Genomic DNA, 19,108 nt, shown 5'->3' with positions numbered 1-19,108 from the left:
ACATTTTGTTGGATTTGTAACTAGGAATTTCACTTTTTTTTGGTATCCCTCTAATTATAAACACTTCATCTCTCCTGATCTATCACCTCACATATCTTTGCTTGCAATCTTCCACTTACTGTAGGATGCTTAATGTAAGGGAAGTTGTAAATCTTGCAAAAATACAGGATTTCATGAAGTTCATGAGAATGTTGTTGGAGAACTGCTCTAATTCCATATAGTCTGAAAAAAAGAGGGTAGAGATGATTTGGACAAATCAATAACAAAGAGAAAATTGATAAGGAAGATAACGAAAAGTGGCTTAAAGAGAGAACAATTTGAACTTTAAAGGATTTTGAGAAGTCCTTGGGAAAATTAATGAGCCTGGAATATTTTTCAAAAATTGCTCTTTGTGTAAATCAAAGAAAATAAAGGAAGCTTCATTATGATCTTATACATTTATGTCAGGAAAATATCAGCACTTGAACCATCTTTTCATTGTTTTCAGAGTTAGAAAATAGTAATAAATGCCTAAGCTTTCTTAAATAAAATATTTTACAACTTTCATAATTTTTCATTTCATTAAGATAAAGCCCCAACAAACCTTCACCCTACATGATTATTATAAATTATTCATTTTAAGTGGGCTAGCATTTCTCCCTCCTCCAGACAATAAACAAACCCTGGGTTTATTAACTCGCCATGTGGATGTCCAGAGGGGCGATCGGCCTCCCATTGCACAAATAGCCACATGCAGAGGCCTAGATTCAGAGAGCGGGGGGCTCCTGTGTGACTGACAAACTCTTAAGATGATCCCCAATTATATCCACCTCCTGGTACTCACACTGTTTGAGTGTGGGTGGGTTTGTGACTTGTTTCTAAACAACAGAATAAGGCAAAGGTGACAGGCTGTTAGTTCTGTGATTACATTGTATAAGATTGTATCGTTCATCTTGCCAGCAGACTCTTTCTCTTGCTGGCTTTGACAAAGCAAGTGTGCACGCTGGGAAGCCCACATGGGAAGAAACCGGGGGTGGCTGATGGACAACAACCCACCAGAGACTGAGGCCCCTTTCCAGCAGGCTGCAGGGAACTAAATTCTACCAACCACGTGAGCTTGGCGTTGGATCTGTCACCAGCGAGCCTTGAGATGAGGCTGTAGCCCTGGCTGATATCTTGGCAGCAGCTTTCATAGAAGGTCCCAAAGCAGAGGACATGGCGAAGTTGTACCCAGACTCCCAATCCACAGAAACTGAGAGATAATAAGTGAGTGCTATTTTAAGTCACTTAGCTTATGATAATTTGTTACAGAGCAGTAACTAACCAATACACCCTGCTGCATTTGGCCATTCTTATTTAAAGTCACCATAAATATTGTTCATTCAGTTCTGGTGTTAACATCTCACTAAAGATTTTTCTTCCCTTATCCTTCCAGAGCCCACCCTTGGGAGGTGGTGAAGCCTGAAAATGGACCCTTACTCTGCCGAGAAGCCTTTCCTGCAGTGTCTGCCATTGCTCCTGATTTCTAGGTGCACCTTCTATTGGTGCCTCTCCCCCCCAACCCAAGCACCAGAGACCCCAAATATACTTGTCTCATGTCCCACCCTTCAGAGTCCTGCTGGATCACACAAGGATCTCCATGGATCACAAAGTGAAAAGGGAGTTTAAGGATCAAGTGATTGTCCTGCAGCAATTATTTCTCAGGAGGGGAAGGTATTCACAGAGTGAGTTTGCTGCATAAATGAGTCTTAAAAAATTCCTGTCATCTGGCACCACGTCTGTCCTTTCCACAGCAACATCTGCAGAATAATAATATCTTAGCCAGGGCCCATTCCAGCCAACAGAACACTTTCACAAATGTGCATAACAAATTCTTGTGACAGCACTATAAGCAGGGATCAATAACCCATTTTATAGATGAGTCCCTGGGAGGCAGAGGACTTGTTCTGGGAGGCCCAGGGACCCAGGAAGACCTGGCAGAGGCCTGTGGCTGGTTTTGCTGCAGCACATGCCTTAGACAGGGCCAGGGTCCCTGTTCTGCATGCAGGTGTCTTGGTTGCTATTTGTGCCTTCACTTCCAGTTCCGTTGTTTGTGTTTGGTTTGTCTTGAGAACGGGGTTCTGGCTCAGCAAATCTTTGAACCCCTAGAATGTAACCTGGTGCTATCATGTCCTTGTTAAACTAAATGAAATTAAAAAGGGGACTTTCTGGGTGGGAGACCTCAGTCTGAACGTGGAATGGGCTGGGCAGTCCTTCAAGACTCTGTGCAGGTCTCACCTCCACCAGGAAGCCTTCCTTGACCTTTTGGGTGGAGTTAATGGTTCCTGTTCTGGACTCCCCCTGCCCCTGGGTTTACTCCATCCTAAGTCTTATGACGGCTGATACTACGTGAGTTTTGTTTATGTGTTTCTTTCCCGAATGAGGTGTGTGGGGGCTGAGACTGAGTCTTTGGTTTCTTGACGACTAGGGTGACCATGCAATTTATTGTCCCAAACTGTACACTTTTGTGAATGAAAGGGGAAGTCATTTCTAATTCAGCCAGGACAGTAGGCAAAAATTAGGGCTCTCCTGGGTAAACTGGGATGCACATTCACCTTACCCATGACCCACCTGGGGCTGAGCCCAGAGCAGCTATGTGCTGCAAGAATGAATGCACAACTGAAGCAGTGAGCGAAGGAGTGAGTGACTGCATGCCTGAGCAAAAGGGCAGTAGCTTAGTCAGGTCCTTGTAGTGACATGGGTGGTTTCTGTGGCTCCTGGGGCTGCCACGGGCCAGGTCCCTCTAGGTACCTGGACACATGAGGACAAGGAGGTTCCCCGTGGACCCTCCAGAGTGACAGACATTCATTGGAGCTGCAGCCAGACATGCCCATCCATGTGCTCCTGAAAGTAGTTATTCACCCCCCACTTCCCCACCCCAGTGGCCCAATGATGAGAATAAGAACCTCACGGGGGTGCTGAGACTCTGAGAGGCCGAGTCAGCAGTTAATAAAGAAAGCCTAGGTGTTATTACTGCAGTGGCAGTGAGTTTGAGGACTCCAGGATATGCGTCTGTGTGCATGTGTGTACACATGTGTGAACACCATCTTGGCCTTATTTTGCAAGCCAAAAATTCAGAGCCTTGGCCTGAAGGATGTTTTCATTTGGAAAGTCTTATAAAAGTTAACATTAAATGCTCATTTAAACCAAATGAATTGCATTTATTGATATTGGAACTTTCCCAGGGAACTGTGAAGCCCAATAATGACAAAGTTGACAGAAAAAAAATAGTTCATTTATGTATTCGGGACACTTTAGACCAACTTCAAAGTAATGCTTTAGGAAGTTAAAAAAAAAACAACTCATAAAATTAACCCTCCAACAACATTTTGTTGGATTCAAAAATAATGGCTTCAAAAGCAATTTAGTTTTTTTTCCAGGAAGTAATTTAATTTTAAAAGTCTCCATTGCATTAATAGATAAGGAATTCAACACAATTTTTTAAACAAAACAAAATAAAACACCTTTCAATGCTATTTTAGAAAACATGATATTTGGAGAAAACTTCGTTTATCAATTCACTGTTTTTCAGTTAGAAGAAGGTGTTTAAAATTTATTTTAAAATAACATTTTTCTGCTTATAAAAGTAACAATACTGATTTATAGAAACATTAGAAACTATAGAAAGAATAAAGAAGAAATGAAAAATAATTCATAACTCTGTAACCTGGAGAAGGGCATCTATCTGTTAGTTTTAAAAAAAGAATGGGTTTAGACAGTAAATAATGCATTGGGTTCTGCTTTTTTGCTTGACCTTGAATTCATCTCAAGGTCACCACTCACAACATGCTTTTTAATGGCTGCCTAGTATTCTGTTTATGGATCTGCTATAATTTACCTAACCGATCTCTTGTTGTTGGACATTCGTTGCTGTTTCCAGTTTTTTGCTTGCTGAAGTTAACATTGCTGCAGATACACGCTGTGCGCACAGGTCTCTTAAGCTAATACCCTAGAAAGGGGTTTTTGGGGTGGGCTTGGGCTTTGGTTATGTGAATTAGACTCGTCACGTCAAGGACAGTAGGTTTTATCATAAGGATTCGAGACGTGAGATGTGCCAGGAACGAGGGCGCTCAGGGACCGCAGCTCTGTTTCTGGGCCTGAGTCATCATCCCTGGGGAGAGGCTTGGCGAGAGCGGGGCGGGGTGGAGCAGGAAGGCCGGCGTGGACACCGAGGCAGGGGCCCGCGGTGCAGGGAGGAGTAGGGTGGGGTACGCTGTGACCCCCGCAAGCCCAGGGGGTCGGTGATCAGGGCCACTCACCCCGCAGTGAGTTGCGATCCCCCGTGAGGATTGAGCTCCTAGAGGCCACAGGCACCCCAGACTCAAGAAGGGCAGGGGATATCCCCTGGTTCTCCATACCCCTGGCTCTCCTCTCCATCAGAGCCTGGCGCTGCAGATGCACGGAGCAGGAGCGGGAATGGTGCAGCATTCCGAGGCCGGATCCCGAGGCCACCCCTCCGACCCGAGTTCTCTGTCCAGGGCCAGGACAGCCTGCGGTCAGCGCTAGGATGCCGAGGCCGGCCGCACGCACAGGCTGGTCAGGACAGAGCGTTTGCTGGCGCAGGGCGCCCCCTGGCGTTCATTTTCCCCGCCACCGGCGCAGCGGGCGCGGGCGGCGCTTCCTGGCCCAGCCTCCACACCTAACCCCGAGGCCTGCGAGGCCGCTCAGCTGGTCCGCTCCTGGCAGATGAGCACTCCCCTGGGACGCGGGAGGCCAGTTTCCAGACCTGACTCTGCCTTGAACTTGTGTGGCCCTGGTCCCGAGGCACTCCTGAGTCTCGCTTTGGTTACCTGTGTTGAACTGAGGATTGTCATGCAGGTCTCAGGTTTGGTCTGGGGGAGGGGAAGCATTCCCAGCCTCTGCTCCCCCTGTGCACTCGGGTCAGCCTGGCCCAGGGTTGGACAAGCAGGCATGGGCAGTGTGGTCAGCAAATTCCAGGGAACATGCATTTGTGCTCTACCTTGGTGTCTGCTAAAGTCTCCAAACCCAAAGGAGGGCCTTGGGTGGCATGAGGTTTGCCTGTTCTGGCCTCAGGGCAAACGAGAGCCAAAGAGAAGAGGTGGTCAGGGTGACTAAGAGCCCAGAGGTGGAGGGCCAGGGGCTGCCTTATCGGAAGGTGACTCAGGGGCCTGGAGGGCTTCTTGGAGGAGGCAGACATAGCAGACAGATCTCATGCGCTGTAGGGGTTGGATAACTGTGGGCTCAGGGAGCAGGTACTTCAGACAGGACCTCGGAAAACTCCTTTTCTCCATTAAAGCGGTGTGAACATTGGCAAAAATTGTCAAAACCAACTTTTCCAGAACTCTGGAAATTAACCAAATTCAGGGAGTGTTTATTCAAGAAAAATAGCTAAATCTTGGTAAGAACTGAGTTTGGTGGTGTTTTAACTTGCCCTAGTCCCAGCCGCTTTTTCCCCAGCTCTGGGGTAGCCTTGAAACCGACAACCACCATGAGTCACTGGGGGATGGGGGCTCAATTCCCAGGTGACCATCATTGTCTGACCTGTCTGGTGGCTCCCTGGAAGACCCCACTGGCTAGGCTGTGTCATTTGACTTCACTTGGAGCTCGCTCAATGTGAACAGCTTTTGCACTGGGGGCATTTATTGAAAATTATTAGTGGCAGTTGTTTAAGATTACAGTGCCCGAGGTGGTAAAAGTTGGGGCAAATAAGAAGCAGACCAAAAATCTTAAAAGGAAAAGTTGAGGAATGTGCTGTCCATACAGGGCTTTGAGAAGCTTTGATACTTTCTTGGGACTCTAGAAGGCTATGTATATGTGCAGAGCTGGGCACATGCTCAGAAAAGACTGGAGAAGGCCCTGGGCTCTCTCCTCCAGCTGTCCTTGAGGCTCTGTCCAAGCAGGAAGTGAAGGTGAAGGCAGAGCTGTCACCTGCCTGTCTGAGCCTTGAAGGCGTGCTCCGTCACACACACGGCCCCTCGGCAAAGGCAGAAAGACTCTCTGATTTCAGGCATTTAAGGAAATCTCTGTCCTATGAATAGCTGACTACTACCAAGCACAGACTTCAGTGACCACACATGACAAAGAATATAAACATTCTCCATGACAGACCATATGTTAGGCCATAAAACAAGTCTCAATAAATGTAAGAGGATTGAAATCATACTTTGTATGTTCTCTGACCACAGTGGAATGAAATTAGAAATCAATAACAGAAGGAAACATGGAAAATTCCCAAATATTTGAAAATTAAACAACACATTCCTAAATAAGCACTGGCTCCCAAAAGAAATCACAAGGGAAATTGGAACAAAACTCAGAATTGAGACCTCCAAGCACTGTAAGAAACAGCGTTTGTCCAGGGCACACTGATGTTTATAAACATCATCCCCAGGGACACACTGCCCAGGAGACCCTGCTGGCAGGAGTCGAGTAGCAGAGGCCTTTTTGAAGTGGGCTCCAGCCACTGCCTCCCAATTCAAGACACATGTCTGGCAAAGAGGCCTCTTGTTCTCATTTTGATTGCAAGGATTTCTGGGAAGAACCCAGTGCTGGGGTCCAAACCCCAACAAGGCGCCAGCTGCTACATCCCTGTTGTCAACCAGTTAATTGGAGATTGATATCCTTCTTTGTTACTGGTGGCTCTCATCCCCTGGTTTCTCATGTGTCAGGGGAAATGGTGTTGTAGTTCCAGGTTCCAGAGGCCCTACCTGCCGTGTAGGGTAGAGGCAGGGATGGGGGACTGGTGTAGACTGGGTGGAAGTGTGGGGCTTCAGAAGCAGAGGGGCCTGGAGTAGGGGTCCCTTGGTATTCTCGGTTCCATTCCCTTTTCTGAGGTGAGTGTCTCTGAAATCCTGACTGCAAATGCCCCTTGCCTTCTGAGTTCTTCTGATGGTGGTGGCGATGGCAGCAGTGTGTGTCTCTGTGTTGGTGTGAGTGTGAGTGTGTGTGTGTGTTTCACATCAGCTCTTTCAGTTCTGTGAGGCTTTGGTTTAATGTCCTAGAAATTGAAGGCTTTCAAGACTTTTCTTTATTTAGGTATAAAAAAAATTACAGTACATCCCATGCACCAGTGTGGCCAATATATAATCATTATTTCTAGAACAATTACTACAATGATAGGAAATAGAAGGTTACAGGAAATTGTTTATCCAACTAAAAAAACCTAAATTAAAATCGTTAACCTAAACAGCAACCTGTTTATTATGCAAAAAAAAAAAAAAATCCTTATTCTAAATGTCTGTGAGAGCTAGAAAATTGTAAGTATTATTAGTAAAAAACATCATTATGAAAAACTATTGCTTGATGGGTATACAGTGTTGGTACATAAAAATTAATTTAAAACATCAACATTGAAAAACCACTAATTATTGGTTAAAAAAAAAATGCCAGTGCTATCTACAGTGTGACGGCGTGGGCCGCTGGGGCCTCGCCCAGAGTGGGGAACCCAGTCCACGAGGAGTGAGCTGGAGGAGGCACCTCCTTCACTGCCCACTCTCTCTCGATTGATGCCACTTGCCCAAGGCATGTTCGCAGTGGAACGTTCCAAATGTGGCTGAATGTGGGAGATGCACAGATGGCTGCAGGGCTTGGGTGGGCAGGGGCCGCGCCTTCCACAGCGGGTGGAGCCTGAGTGGTGGTGTCCTGCTGGGGTTCCCTGAGACGTGGCAGTAACGAAGTGTAGAGGCAGATGCCGTGGCTCCAGGCTGCAGTTGTATTTGGTTTGGATATAGAGCAGAGATGCTGAGAGCCTAGGTTCCTCCAAGTCAAGGGGTAAGGAGGGGAGAGAGAGAGAGAGAGAGAGAGAGAGAGAGAGAGAGAGAGAGAGAGAGAGAGAGAGAGAGGGAGAGACACCTGAGGAGGCAGAGTAACAGAGGCACGAGGAGGCAGAGTAACAGAGGCACAGAGATGTGGAGAGAGCAAGAGAGATGGGGAGAGATTGAGAGGGAGAGAAAAGAGAGAGGAAGCCAGTGGCTGGGGGAGGCAGAGGTGGGGGGATTTTTCTGCCCTGGGACCATCTGCCACACCTCAAAGGTGAAACTGGAGGGGTGTCGGTGAGTGCCAAATAGGGGTCCCAGTTACTGCTACTCCAGGTCCTCTCCGGAGGTGATGGGCATGGAGGTGACCCTCACCCTGCCATCTGTCACACTTGGTCTCCACTGTCCCCTCCAGGACGAATTCACAGTTGCTTCAAAACTCAAGAAGCCAGTTCCCTGAATTTGCTTGCACGGGGCGACGCTCAGTACAGCAGCGGCAGCCCAGCCAGGCCATCTCGGGGCCAGAGGTCGGGAGCTGCCAAGGGGCCCCTCCTCCATCTTGGCAGGCCTGCGGAAGGGCTGGGGGGCACGGGGGACTTGGGAGGGTCTGAGGGAGGCGGAGAAGGGCTGGGGCTCCTGGGCGCAGGCACGGATACGGTCCCAATCTCCCTGCGTAGTCCTGCCACCGCCCATGCCCCCAGCTCACGCTGTCCAGGGCAGTTCTTTGCCTCCAGGCACAGGAGGGCTGCGGTCTCACCAGTGAGTTTGGGGACCTCAGGGGAAGCCAATCTGGCTGTTGAGCACAAGCTGCTTTGCTCTGCAGCTTTGAGGAGCCAGAGGATGCCTCCGAGGTAGGCCCGTGGGGGAGGGGTGTGCGTGTGTGTAACAGGCTTGTGGGGATTTCCAAGCCCAGTCAGAACACCAGCCTGGGTTTTCCAGCCTGTGGGGGTTAGCGATCACTGAAGCAGACATTTCAGGGACCTGGATTTTGCTCCCTTGGGGATGGAGAGGTTCCTGGGATCCACAAGCGGAAGGGGTGCTGGGCTGGGGCCTCGGGGCCACACCTCGGAGGGCTCCGTGCCTGGCTTCTGGTGGCCCGGGAGGCCGCGGTTTGGGTCCCCAGGCCCCGAGGGCGGCGGCGGCCCTAGTACACCAGCTCCTCCAGGGACTCCGAGCCGTACAGCTGGGCCAGCATCTTGAACCGGGGCCCCCAGTCGTTGAGGAAGTCGTAATCGACGTCCGAGTCGGACGAGTCGGTGCCCAGGGAGCTGAGGGACTCGGCGATGGACTCGGAGCCCTCGTAGCCGTAGATGTGCAGCGTGTCGTAGGGCGGCCCGCCGCCGTCCTGGTCCGCCTCCTCCTTCTTCACCTCGATCATGGCGGCCATCTCCCCCAGGCGCCCATGCGCGCCCGGGCCCAGGCGCGGCGGCTTCTGCACCTGCGCGTAGAGCGCCGGCCGGGCGTCCAGCGCCACCCGCGGGGGCTTGGCCTCGCTGCGGCGCGCTGAGTTGAGCACCGACACGTCGTAGCTGGTGGTGTCCATCTCGCCGCCGCCCTCCTCGTCGTAGGTGACCAGCTGCTCGTGGATCTCGGGCACGCTCTTGCCGTGGGCGCGGGCCTGCCTCCGGAGCCGCCGCCGCAGGAAGATGAGGAGGGTGATCACTGCTGGGGGTGAGGGGAGTGGATGGAGCAGGGGACCCCGAGGCTCACCTGCACCACCCCCTTCCTCCCTCGGAGTCCCCGGGCCAGCCCGGACCCCCAGTGACATCGCCATGACCCGGACACCACAGAAGGTTTGGTTTGGTCGCCCCTCACTCCAGGGCCCTGGTTGGGGGGGCACAAAGCCTGCCTCCCCCAAGATGCTCTTGGTCCACACTGGCTGGGTGTCCCGCAGGCTCTTGCCCAGAGCCTGGATATCGGGAAAGAGAGGGTGTATGGAATTTGGAGCTGCAAGATTCCAGCCACTACTTGGTGGCTGCTGCTGCTGATGGTGGCAGGGATAGAGGCTGTACCTGGAGCAGCTGCTGCCCACTGGAGCACATATGTGGTGTGTGCCTGGCACTCTTTTGGGCATGTTCTCCCATTGTCTCAGGCAAGGTAGGTATTATTATCCCTATTTTACAGTTAGGGAAACTGAGGCTCAGAGAGGCCAACTGAGCCTCACTGTCAGGGGGTGGTGTAGACATTGAGGCTGCTCAAAGCTCTGAGATGGGGGCCTGTGAATGTGCTGACCCCCGAGGAGCATGGGCCCTATGGTGCAGAGAGCTCCCCAAATTAGGCGTAGACCTTCCCCTGGCCTCCTCCTCCAGCCTTGAATCTTTTAAAAACTGTTACATATGTAAGTGAGGCAGACACACCCAGAGGAGACAGCCTCAGTTTCTTTGTCTGTAAAATGGAAATGATGACTTTTCTGCTGTTTATCTGGTAAGGGGGTGGTGTGGTGCCATCTGTGTGGTGGCAATGCTATTATTATTGTAATTATTGTAATTATTAATTATTCAAGGGGGAATCATCTGGGCCTGGGCCCTGCAGCAGAAGCTCCTGAAGGGAGACACATGCAGGGAGCCTCTCAGGGGAGCCCATGGCAGGGAAGGCCTGGAGCAGATGTGGGTGCCTGCAGATGTCCAGCCACCTGAGGATGCTAGAGGGACAGCCTGGTCCCCACTCGTGGCATGTGAAGGGCAGGGGAATTGAGAGCCCTCAACCAGCAGCTGGTGGGAGTTGGTGGATAAACAAGGGCTCCCCGCCTCAGCTGGGGGGATGGGGAGGTGGGTTCTGCATTGTTGCCTAGGGTCCCCAGCGGAAGAAAGCCCCAGTCGCCCAGGAGATAACTTGCATGATAGCACATCCTTCACTGGCTGTCTCCCAGCCCTGTCTTACTCCCCCACTTCCCGTAGTGCCCCCCAAATAAACCACCTGTACCCAAATCCTGCCCCATGGCCTGCTGCGTGGGGAACCCAAACCGAGGCAAGGCCTAAAATGCTCCTAAATTTTCTGAGGTCCCAATAAGAAGAAAGGGAATATCAGGGCTGGAGGAATCCTATAAAGGAAAAGAAAGCCCTTGGAGACATTTTAGAACGGGACCCTCCTTTTACAAAATAGGTCTTATGTAAATAAATGCCAAGAATGGTGTCTGGCACACAATCTGGGTTCGGAATATATGAGTTGAATGAATGAATGCCATACAAGGTATTTTAAAGTGGACCTGGCCTGGTGACCTGGCCCCCTCCTCCTCTCTTGTCTACCCCCACCCTTTGGCCCCCAGGGAGTTGGAGATGTGTCCCTTATTCTAAACATGGAGCCCTGAGGCCTAGGGTGGGCCCTGGCCCAGGGCTGCATGGGGAACCAGAGGCAGGACTGGGCCTGAACCCCCGGCCTCCCCTCCGCCTGTGCATCCTCCAGACTCCCCCCACCCCACAGGGCCCTGCACTGACCAGCGATGGTGAGGATGCAGAGGAAGATGGCTACCAGCGCCTGGATGCTGACGCCCACGTGGGCGCCCACCTCTTCGCAGAAGGTGAACTCGCCGCGCTCGTCACACTTGCACACGGCCACGGCCAGGGTGCTGGTGCCCGTGAGGCTGGGCCTCCCGTTGTCCGAGATGAGCACGGGCAGGAAGTGGACCTTGGCTCGCTCCCGGTCGAACTGCCCGTACTTGACAGTGATGTTGGCTGTGTTGTCTGGAAACACCGGGGCTGCAGTCAGGCTCTGCCCGGAGGGCCACCCCCTCAGTCACAGGGATGGCGGGGGCTGTCTCCTCCAGGGAGCCCTCCTGGACTGCACCAGCCCACATGCTGCCTGGGCTATGTCTATGCCCTCTGCATCCCCTGCTTCATGTCTCAGCCATCTGGGCACAGGCCTGTTTCTCCTTGGAGGCGATATTTGGGGCAGCTGCTTTGAGCCAGCCTCTAAGCCAGCCAGGCCAGAATGTAAAATCCTTGCTTTCTGTTTCTGTCGGCAACTGAGATGCTTGACCCTTTCGCCTTTCCTAACCGCTAACCTCACTCCAATTCCAGGCACATTCTCTTTCAATGCAATTAATTACTGTCTTTGCTTTGACAGGCAATGAGGGGGAAAATAAAATTTTAAATTGTCTTGCAGTTTTGGACTAACTTCTAAGGGTGTTTCTGCAATCTCTGAAAAGCCGTCATCATAAAAGAGTTTTACAATGGTGGTAATGATACACATGTTCCCTGGGGTACTGAGAGAACGGTTATGTATGTAATTGAGGATTTCCTGGGCAGTCTGGAATTGGAGATGTGCTTTGGCCCAAATATGGTCCCTCGCCCCCTACTCCAGTCAGCGTCTAATAGAGAAGTTTCAGGTACAGAAGAATCACCAGGGAACACCCCCACCCCCACTCTGTACTCCTCACTGACCTCAGCATCTTTGGCAGTTTGGCCAGAGTGGCACTGACACTGCACAGGGCAGTAAAGTGTGCAGCAGAAGTTGTACAAAATATCCTGTAATTCGTGAACCTCAGTGAGGACCTGTCCCTGATCTGTTGGCCTGGTCCATGACCCCGGGGCTTCAAGACTCAGATAACCTCCCCCCGACCCCGCCACGTGCCAGGCTGCCTGCTCTGATGCGCACCGTGATTATCCGTGAGGGTGAAGTTGCTGTCGTCAGTGCTCAGCGAGAATCGGAACTTCATGTCGCGCGGCGTTATGTCCTTGTCTGTTGCCGAGATCCGCACAACCAGCTGGAGTGGGTTAGAAGGCGGACGGTCAGTGGTGGTGTTGGGGAGGCCTGGGGTGCGCTGACAGGGACTTGGGGTTGAGGCCTCACTGCCTCTGAGCTGGAACGCTGGCCTCAGTGGTCTCCACAGAGCCACTTTTACTACCCACCCCCCAATCCACTCTCCGCGCATTCTCTCTGAGCCTCAGTGTCTCCATCTGTGCAATGGGGGTAATGTTACCTTTCCTCAAGGCTGTTGTGCATGTTCCATTAAGCACAGTGGAAGTCCAGTGGATGTGGATGGGAGGGAGCCCTGCCTTCCCACCTGAGCCAGACTCACCTTGCCGGGGGCGGTGTTCTCACACACTTTGGGCTCATAGGGCTGGGCAAACTCTGGAGCGTTGTCGTTTTCGTCCAGGACTTCGATGTGAACCTGCACAATGGATTCCTTGCCAGTGGGGTTCCCTGTTGGGGAAAAGGACCCATCACCACAGTGACTCAGTTCATGCCAGCCCTAGGGATGGGGAGTCCTGGAGGGCTGCCCTGTGGAGGCCCCTTTTGTCAGGAAGAGGGGGCTACAGACCCCTGGAAGAGAGGCCAGGGAGGGCATTCTGGGGGAAGGGGGTGTGGAAGAGGGAGAGGTAAGCTTCAGGGGCAAGGTGTACTGAAGCATTACTTGTAAGAGTTGAAAAGGGAAAGAACTAAGAGGTTAACAAGTTACATCTATTTAAAAGTATGGACTATGTGTGACCATTTACAATGCTCATATGAAGGCATTTCAGTACCATGGGAAAATGGTTATGAAATAAGGCAGAGTATGATATTTTATATAAATATTATGACTCACATATAAAAATATGTATAGAAAAAATACACTAAAATGCTAATAGCAGTTGTCTCTCAGTGGTGAGTTATGGAGAGAGAATTTTCTCCTCCTTTTCTGTGCTCCAGTTTCTCAAATGAACAATTATTGTTTTTAAAGTTAAAAAAAAATTCTATGAATGAGATTAGGTGGGAAAGAAAAGGGCACAGGCTGATGTGGAAAACACGCAGGAGTCTGCTGAGGTTGGGGCGCGGCTGCCACGTTGGGAGCAGTGAGAGACTGGATGGGTCAGCAGGAAACAGGTGCCCTCCCGGGTACCACCTGCCGGGCCTCGGCCAAGCCACCTCCTCTCCTGGGTAAAGTGGGAATAGTAATCCTTCTCCCAGAGGGTTCTTGGGATTTTTCTCCTATAGGTGAAGGATGCAAAACTCTTAACACCTGCCCTTCCCTCTGGCCAAAGGAACACAAATTGCTGGAGAACCTAGAGTTGAAAGCTGCTTCAGATTTTGAGTTCATCTGTCTCACTGAAGCATGCATACCCCCAAAGCAGCATTTTGCAAACATCCATGATGCTAAGCATCATGAGGCACTTGTTAAATGCACATCCCTTGGCCCCATCTCTGGCTCACAGAGCCAAACCTCCAAGGAGGGGCCTGAGAAGCTGTGTGTGATTCTCATCACAGGGACATCGGGGCTGCCTGCTTCATCATAGTGCTTCTCAAACTATGACGGGATTCTGATTCAGTCTGAGGGCGAGACCTGAGTCTGCACTTCCAGCAAGTTCTCAGGTGATGTTGAAGCTGCTGTCCAAGGACCCCACTTGGGTATGGAAGCTCTATAGCTTCAGCAGGTGCTTACAAGACCTGCAGGGACCTGAAAGGTCATATTGTGTCAGTTTTGAAAGAATAAGTGAAAAGGAGAAACGCCCAGGTCCCAGGAGAAACGTGAGGGCCCTGGGAGAAGGGGCCACTCACCGCTAGAATCCAGTTCTTTGGCCTCCACGGTCAGGTTACACCAGGGGTAGATCTCTCTGTCGAGTTCTTTCTCATTGTAAATGTCCCCCTGTTTGGTTATCCCGAAGAACTGGCCCTTGTCACTGGTCTTGCGGATGGAGTACCTGTCCGGGGCAGAGAGTTGCATGGCTTTGCATGGTCCTTTGCTGGGTCCGAACTCCTCAGCATGACAGAAAAGGCCCTTCAGATCTGCGTCCTTCTCCACCGTCCTTCCCACTGCTTGTTCACTGACTTTACCACCCAGCACAATGAGCAATCCTTTTCGTCTTAGCACTGTTTCTGTCACTGGACTGACCGTGGTGCCTGAGGCTCCATCAGTATCACTTTTAGAGCTGAGACAGGTGACACCATAATCAACTAATACCACATCTGGGGTCCTTTGTGTGATTAATGAAGACATTGCTGACCTAGAGCCAGGAATAAATTAAAAGCAAAAGGAGCTGGGAGAGGTAAGAAGTGATTGAAAGGAAATTAAATTTGTGAAGTAAGATTTGAAGAGTTCTGCCAGAAGTCAGGAAAACAGGTATCAAGAGATGAAATGGAGAGAGGAATATATATAAGGTGGAAAAATAGATATTTTCTTCTGCTGAGGAAAATTCCAGAACAAGTCAAACAGAAGAAATAATGAAAGACATAATAAAAGAAGACTTTCCTGATCTGAAGAAAGGCCCAAGTCTACAATTAAAAGAAGTCATTGATATCAGGCATAATTTTAAAAGAGATCCATATTTAGGCACCTCCGTATGAAATTTTGAATTTCAAGGCTATATGAAGAAACTGAAAAGAACTCAGACAAAAAAATTTCCTTATAAAAATAGAGAAACTTGGCTCAGTCCCCACAAAATTAACGGTTAGAAAACATTGATAGTATCTTTGAAAGGAAGTACCTGGGTTGTAAGGATTATATTAGCACATCTAGATGTTTTTAATATAATAAGGCAAAAGAACAAAGGTATTTGTAGATATGTCAAAACTTGGAAAGTCTATTACCCACAAAGTTGGTCCTGAAAAAATTTTTTGAAAAATTACTCTAACTAACAAATGATTCAATATAAAGTAAAATCCTAGGTTGGGATGAATTAAAATTAACCTACCGGTTTCTATATATTGATACATAGGAAAGAAATGATTATTTTTGTGTGTAATATTTGTAACTAGAAAATATAGGTTCAGGAAAAAATAAATTTTACAGGTAGATGTAAATCCCACTGGTAAAAGGAAAAATAGCTGTATTCCATTCAAATATCTAAGAGAAAAAAATGAAAAAAAAAAAAACATATAACAAAGATGAGGGGAAAGAAAACAGCCATTAAGTCTGAGAAATGGAAAAATGTGAAACAAGTGAAAAAAAGTAAGATCAAATGTACCTTACGATGAAAAATATAAATGGATTAAAAACAAAACATCTCAGGTTGGATTAAAAAGCAAAACTCAACTACATTTTATTTTCAAGAGACACCTTAATGTGAAAATTTAAATTATTTAAAATTATAAAAATAATAATTATAGACTATTTAGAATAGAATGACAATGAAAACAGCAGTCCCAACACTAATGGTATGTAACCTGTTTTGTACCTTAATAAGAAGACCTAATAAAAAAGAAATGTTAACTCTTCCAAAATTTATATTTAAAGTAAACACAATTTTCATCAGACTCTAACTTTCAACAGGATAAAATAATTTTAGAGTTCATATGAAAGGATGAATATTTGAGAAAGAACAAAAATTATATAAAATTAAAAAAGAAAAACCAGTATGTGCCTTGCACATGCTGTGATTTAGTATATAGCTGCCATAAGAAAACAGAATGGCTTTGCCAAAGGTCGATAACTAGATGAGAGAATCTAGAAATAGATTCAGGTGTATACATGAACTTAGTATATAACAAAGGTGGGAAAATGTGGACATTTAATATATGATGCTGGCAAGATTGGCTACCCATTTGGAATAAAATAAGGTTGGAATGAGTTCATCCTTATTATTAGCTATCATGTGGCTCTAAAAAGTATGAGGTAGACTTGGCAGGTAAATCACTTTCCTCCCCCCTACATGAGATCTGACACCCAGGGGTGTAAATCCCCCTGGCAACGTGGAGTATGACTCCAGGGAATGAACCTGGACCTGGCATCGTTGGACGGAGAACATCTTCTTGACCAAAAAGGGGGATGTGAAAGGAAATGAAATAAGCTTCAGTGGCTGAGAGATTCCAAAAGCAGCCGAGAGGTCACTCTGGTGGGCACCCTTATGCACACTTTAGACAACCCTTTTTAGGTTCTAATGAATTGGAAGAGCTAGCAGTAAATACCTGAAACTATCAAACTACAGCCCAGAACCCTTGAATCTTGGGGACGATTATATAAAATGTGGCTTATGAGGGGTGACAGTGTGATTGGGGAAGCCATGTGGATCACACTCCCCTTTGTCCAGTGTATGGATGGATGAGTAGAAAAATGGGGGGGGGGAGACACCCAGTGTTCTTTTTTACTTTAATTTTTTTTCTTATTTTTTTGTGTGTGTGGTAATGAAAATGTTCAAAAATTAATTTTGGTGGTGAACGCACAGCTATGTGATGGTACTGTGAACAACCGAATGTATGCTTTGTATGGCTGCAGGGTATGTGAATATATCTCAATAAAATTGAATTAAAAAACCAAAAAAAGTCAAAAAAAAAAAAAAAGTATGAGTTAGAACTATATCTTTTGTTTCAGAGGGTAAGGAGAGGAGTCTAGTGAAGAGAGAAGAGTGAGTAGCAGTGAAATCAGTCTGGCATAATCCAAAAAAAATTTCAAAAACAATAAAAAATCAAAACCAACTAAACAACAAAATCCACTATAAATGTATCATATATGCTCGTGTGATCATGAAAAAGGTGTGGTAGGACCATGCCAAGTTATTAATATGAGTTATCAGGGAGTGGGGTTTACTGATGTTTTCTTTAAAAATCTTAGTGTCATTTCACTCTGTGAAATGAGCACTTCTTATTTTGTTGTTTGGGGATGACCAATTTGATAGCACGTCTAGTGAAGGAGAGCTGGGTATGACACCTGGTTGGTTGCTCTTCTGACTCACGTCACCTAGAGGGGACCCCTGGGAGCTGTGGGCCAAAGAACAGCCCCTTCATGGTAGAGCGGACGGCGGGCAGCTCTGGATGGTGAGGACCAAGCTGGGTTGGGGTGCCCAGCTGGCCGAGTGGGTGAGTGGGTGAGGGGAAGAGCTCAGGACCCTTCTCCTGTCTCTGACACTTCCCACGTGAGTGACCGAGAAGCCCGTTTCCCTCTCTGAGCCCCAGTCTCATTCCAGCAGGGATAAGAACATCACCGCCAGGATTGTCACATCATCATCATCAGCACACCACCCAGGCCGTTACCCAATGCTGCGCCGGGCCGCGTCAGGGTCTATGGCCAGCACCGAGCCGATCAGGGGCTTCTTTAGGTTCTCCTGCAGCTTGAAATGGTAGAAGGGCTCCTGGAAATTGGGAGGCTCGTCCACATCTGTGATGTTGATGATGACGCGGGCAGTGTTTTTTGGCGGGGGGCCACCCAGGTAGCGGAGGTTGATGGTGGGGTCCGTGGCCTCGATGGTGAAGCTGTACTGTCGGACGCGTTCATAGTCCAGGGGCTGCCGAAGGGAAACCAAACTGTGAGCCCCTGTTGTGAGCTAAGCATGGGGCCCGTGACCTTCGCAGCAGCCTTGCAAGGTCACACTAGGATGACCCCCTTTTACCGATGAGGAACCTGTGGCCCTTGGGGGTTAAGTGATAAATCAAAAATCATCAACACAGGGGCTGGGCCTGGGCTGTCTTCCACTGCCTCCCGTTTCATCTCAGCAGCCTCACAGCCACGCCTCCAGCCCTGCTCCATGCCTGGCCCCGTCCATTCTCCAGGACATGCTGTGGATCAGCCATGGTCCTGCTAAGGGCATCAGGGACTAGTGATTCCACCCATAGCTCCCTAAGGAGCCTTTTCTTTATGCCTTTGCTCACGATGCCTTTCCTGCCCTTGCCTGCTTGGCAAACTCCTATTCATCCCTCAAGAAGCCATCAGATATTCTCTCAGAACCCATCCCTGCCCCTCCTGACAGAGGAAATAATTGCTCCCTGCATGGTATGGCCGTAGCACTTATCACACTGGCTAAAATTTTTTGCTTATGTCTCTGTCTTCCCTGCTGGCCAAGAGCCCCCTTGGCCCTCCTCGGTGTCTCCAGTCCCTAGCACAGGGCTGGGGCAGAGGAGGACTTGGGAAAGGTCTGCTGCAGGAAGGGTGTGGCTCACGCAGAGGGGCTCTGATTGTCTGACTTGAAGAGGGTCATCTGTGGCCTGGGACCCCCAGCCCTTGGCATGGTTCATCCTGAGTCATTTATATACCCTTGACAGGACCTCCTCCTCCTCTGCCAGGTTCTGTTGGCAGCAGACACTGTCAGTGGCCACCCATTTTCTACCACAGGGACCTGTAACTCTGTCAGAGCTCTCTCTGGCTGGTGCACAGGGCAGGTCACAAAGTGCCAGGGAGTTACTGCCTCCTGCAGCAGCCGGAGAGCAGCCCTGCAGGGAGCTGGTGTGTAGATAACTCAGCGTCCTCACTCTCCGGGTTACAACTCTGGGGTGTGTCCCACACTGTCCCCCAGATGTCCCCAGGGGGATTGGGCCCCACTTGCCCACAGTGATAACCTTCTCTTTCACAAGCTTCCTTCTTTTCACATGTCACTGCCACTGGGACTTCCTGGGATCACCTCCTAACTTAAACCTTTTACACCCAGATCCTTGCCCTGAGGTCGGCTTCTTGAGGAACCAGGGCCCACCACATTGCCTCTTCCCTCCCGGCTCCTCCTTCCAGCTCCAGGATCACCGTCCCCACGAGCACA

The 19,108-nt window shown here is 49.2% G+C and overlaps 1 protein-coding gene across 4 annotated transcripts in view; it reads right to left on the bottom strand.

Annotated features, from left to right (window-relative positions):
• Nucleotides 1–6,988: 6,988 nt before the first annotated feature.
• CDH5 (cadherin 5) overlaps nt 6,989–19,108 on the bottom strand; it is a 36,719-nt gene continuing 24,599 nt past the window's right edge. For 2 of the 4 annotated variants that reach the window (XM_037816219.1, XM_037816218.1), the window contains exons 7-12: nt 17,616–17,866; nt 14,208–14,350; nt 12,751–12,875; nt 12,327–12,435; nt 11,168–11,413; nt 6,989–9,398 (exon numbers count right to left, since the gene is read on the bottom strand). In XM_037816219.1, the coding sequence (XP_037672147.1) occupies nt 8,878–9,398; nt 11,168–11,413; nt 12,327–12,435; nt 12,751–12,875; nt 14,208–14,350; nt 17,616–17,866 (1,395 nt within the window). In that variant the 3' untranslated portion in view covers nt 6,989–8,877. The remainder of the gene's footprint in view (nt 9,399–11,167; nt 11,414–12,326; nt 12,436–12,750; nt 12,876–14,207; nt 14,351–17,615; nt 17,867–19,108) is intronic. The other 2 variants (XM_037816221.1, XM_037816220.1) reach the window with 1 other exon arrangement.

Source organism: Choloepus didactylus, chromosome 22 (genome assembly GCF_015220235.1).
Source record: "Choloepus didactylus isolate mChoDid1 chromosome 22, mChoDid1.pri, whole genome shotgun sequence".
NCBI lineage: Eukaryota > Metazoa > Chordata > Mammalia > Pilosa > Megalonychidae > Choloepus > Choloepus didactylus.
This window is presented reverse-complemented; position numbering and strand designations above follow the sequence as displayed.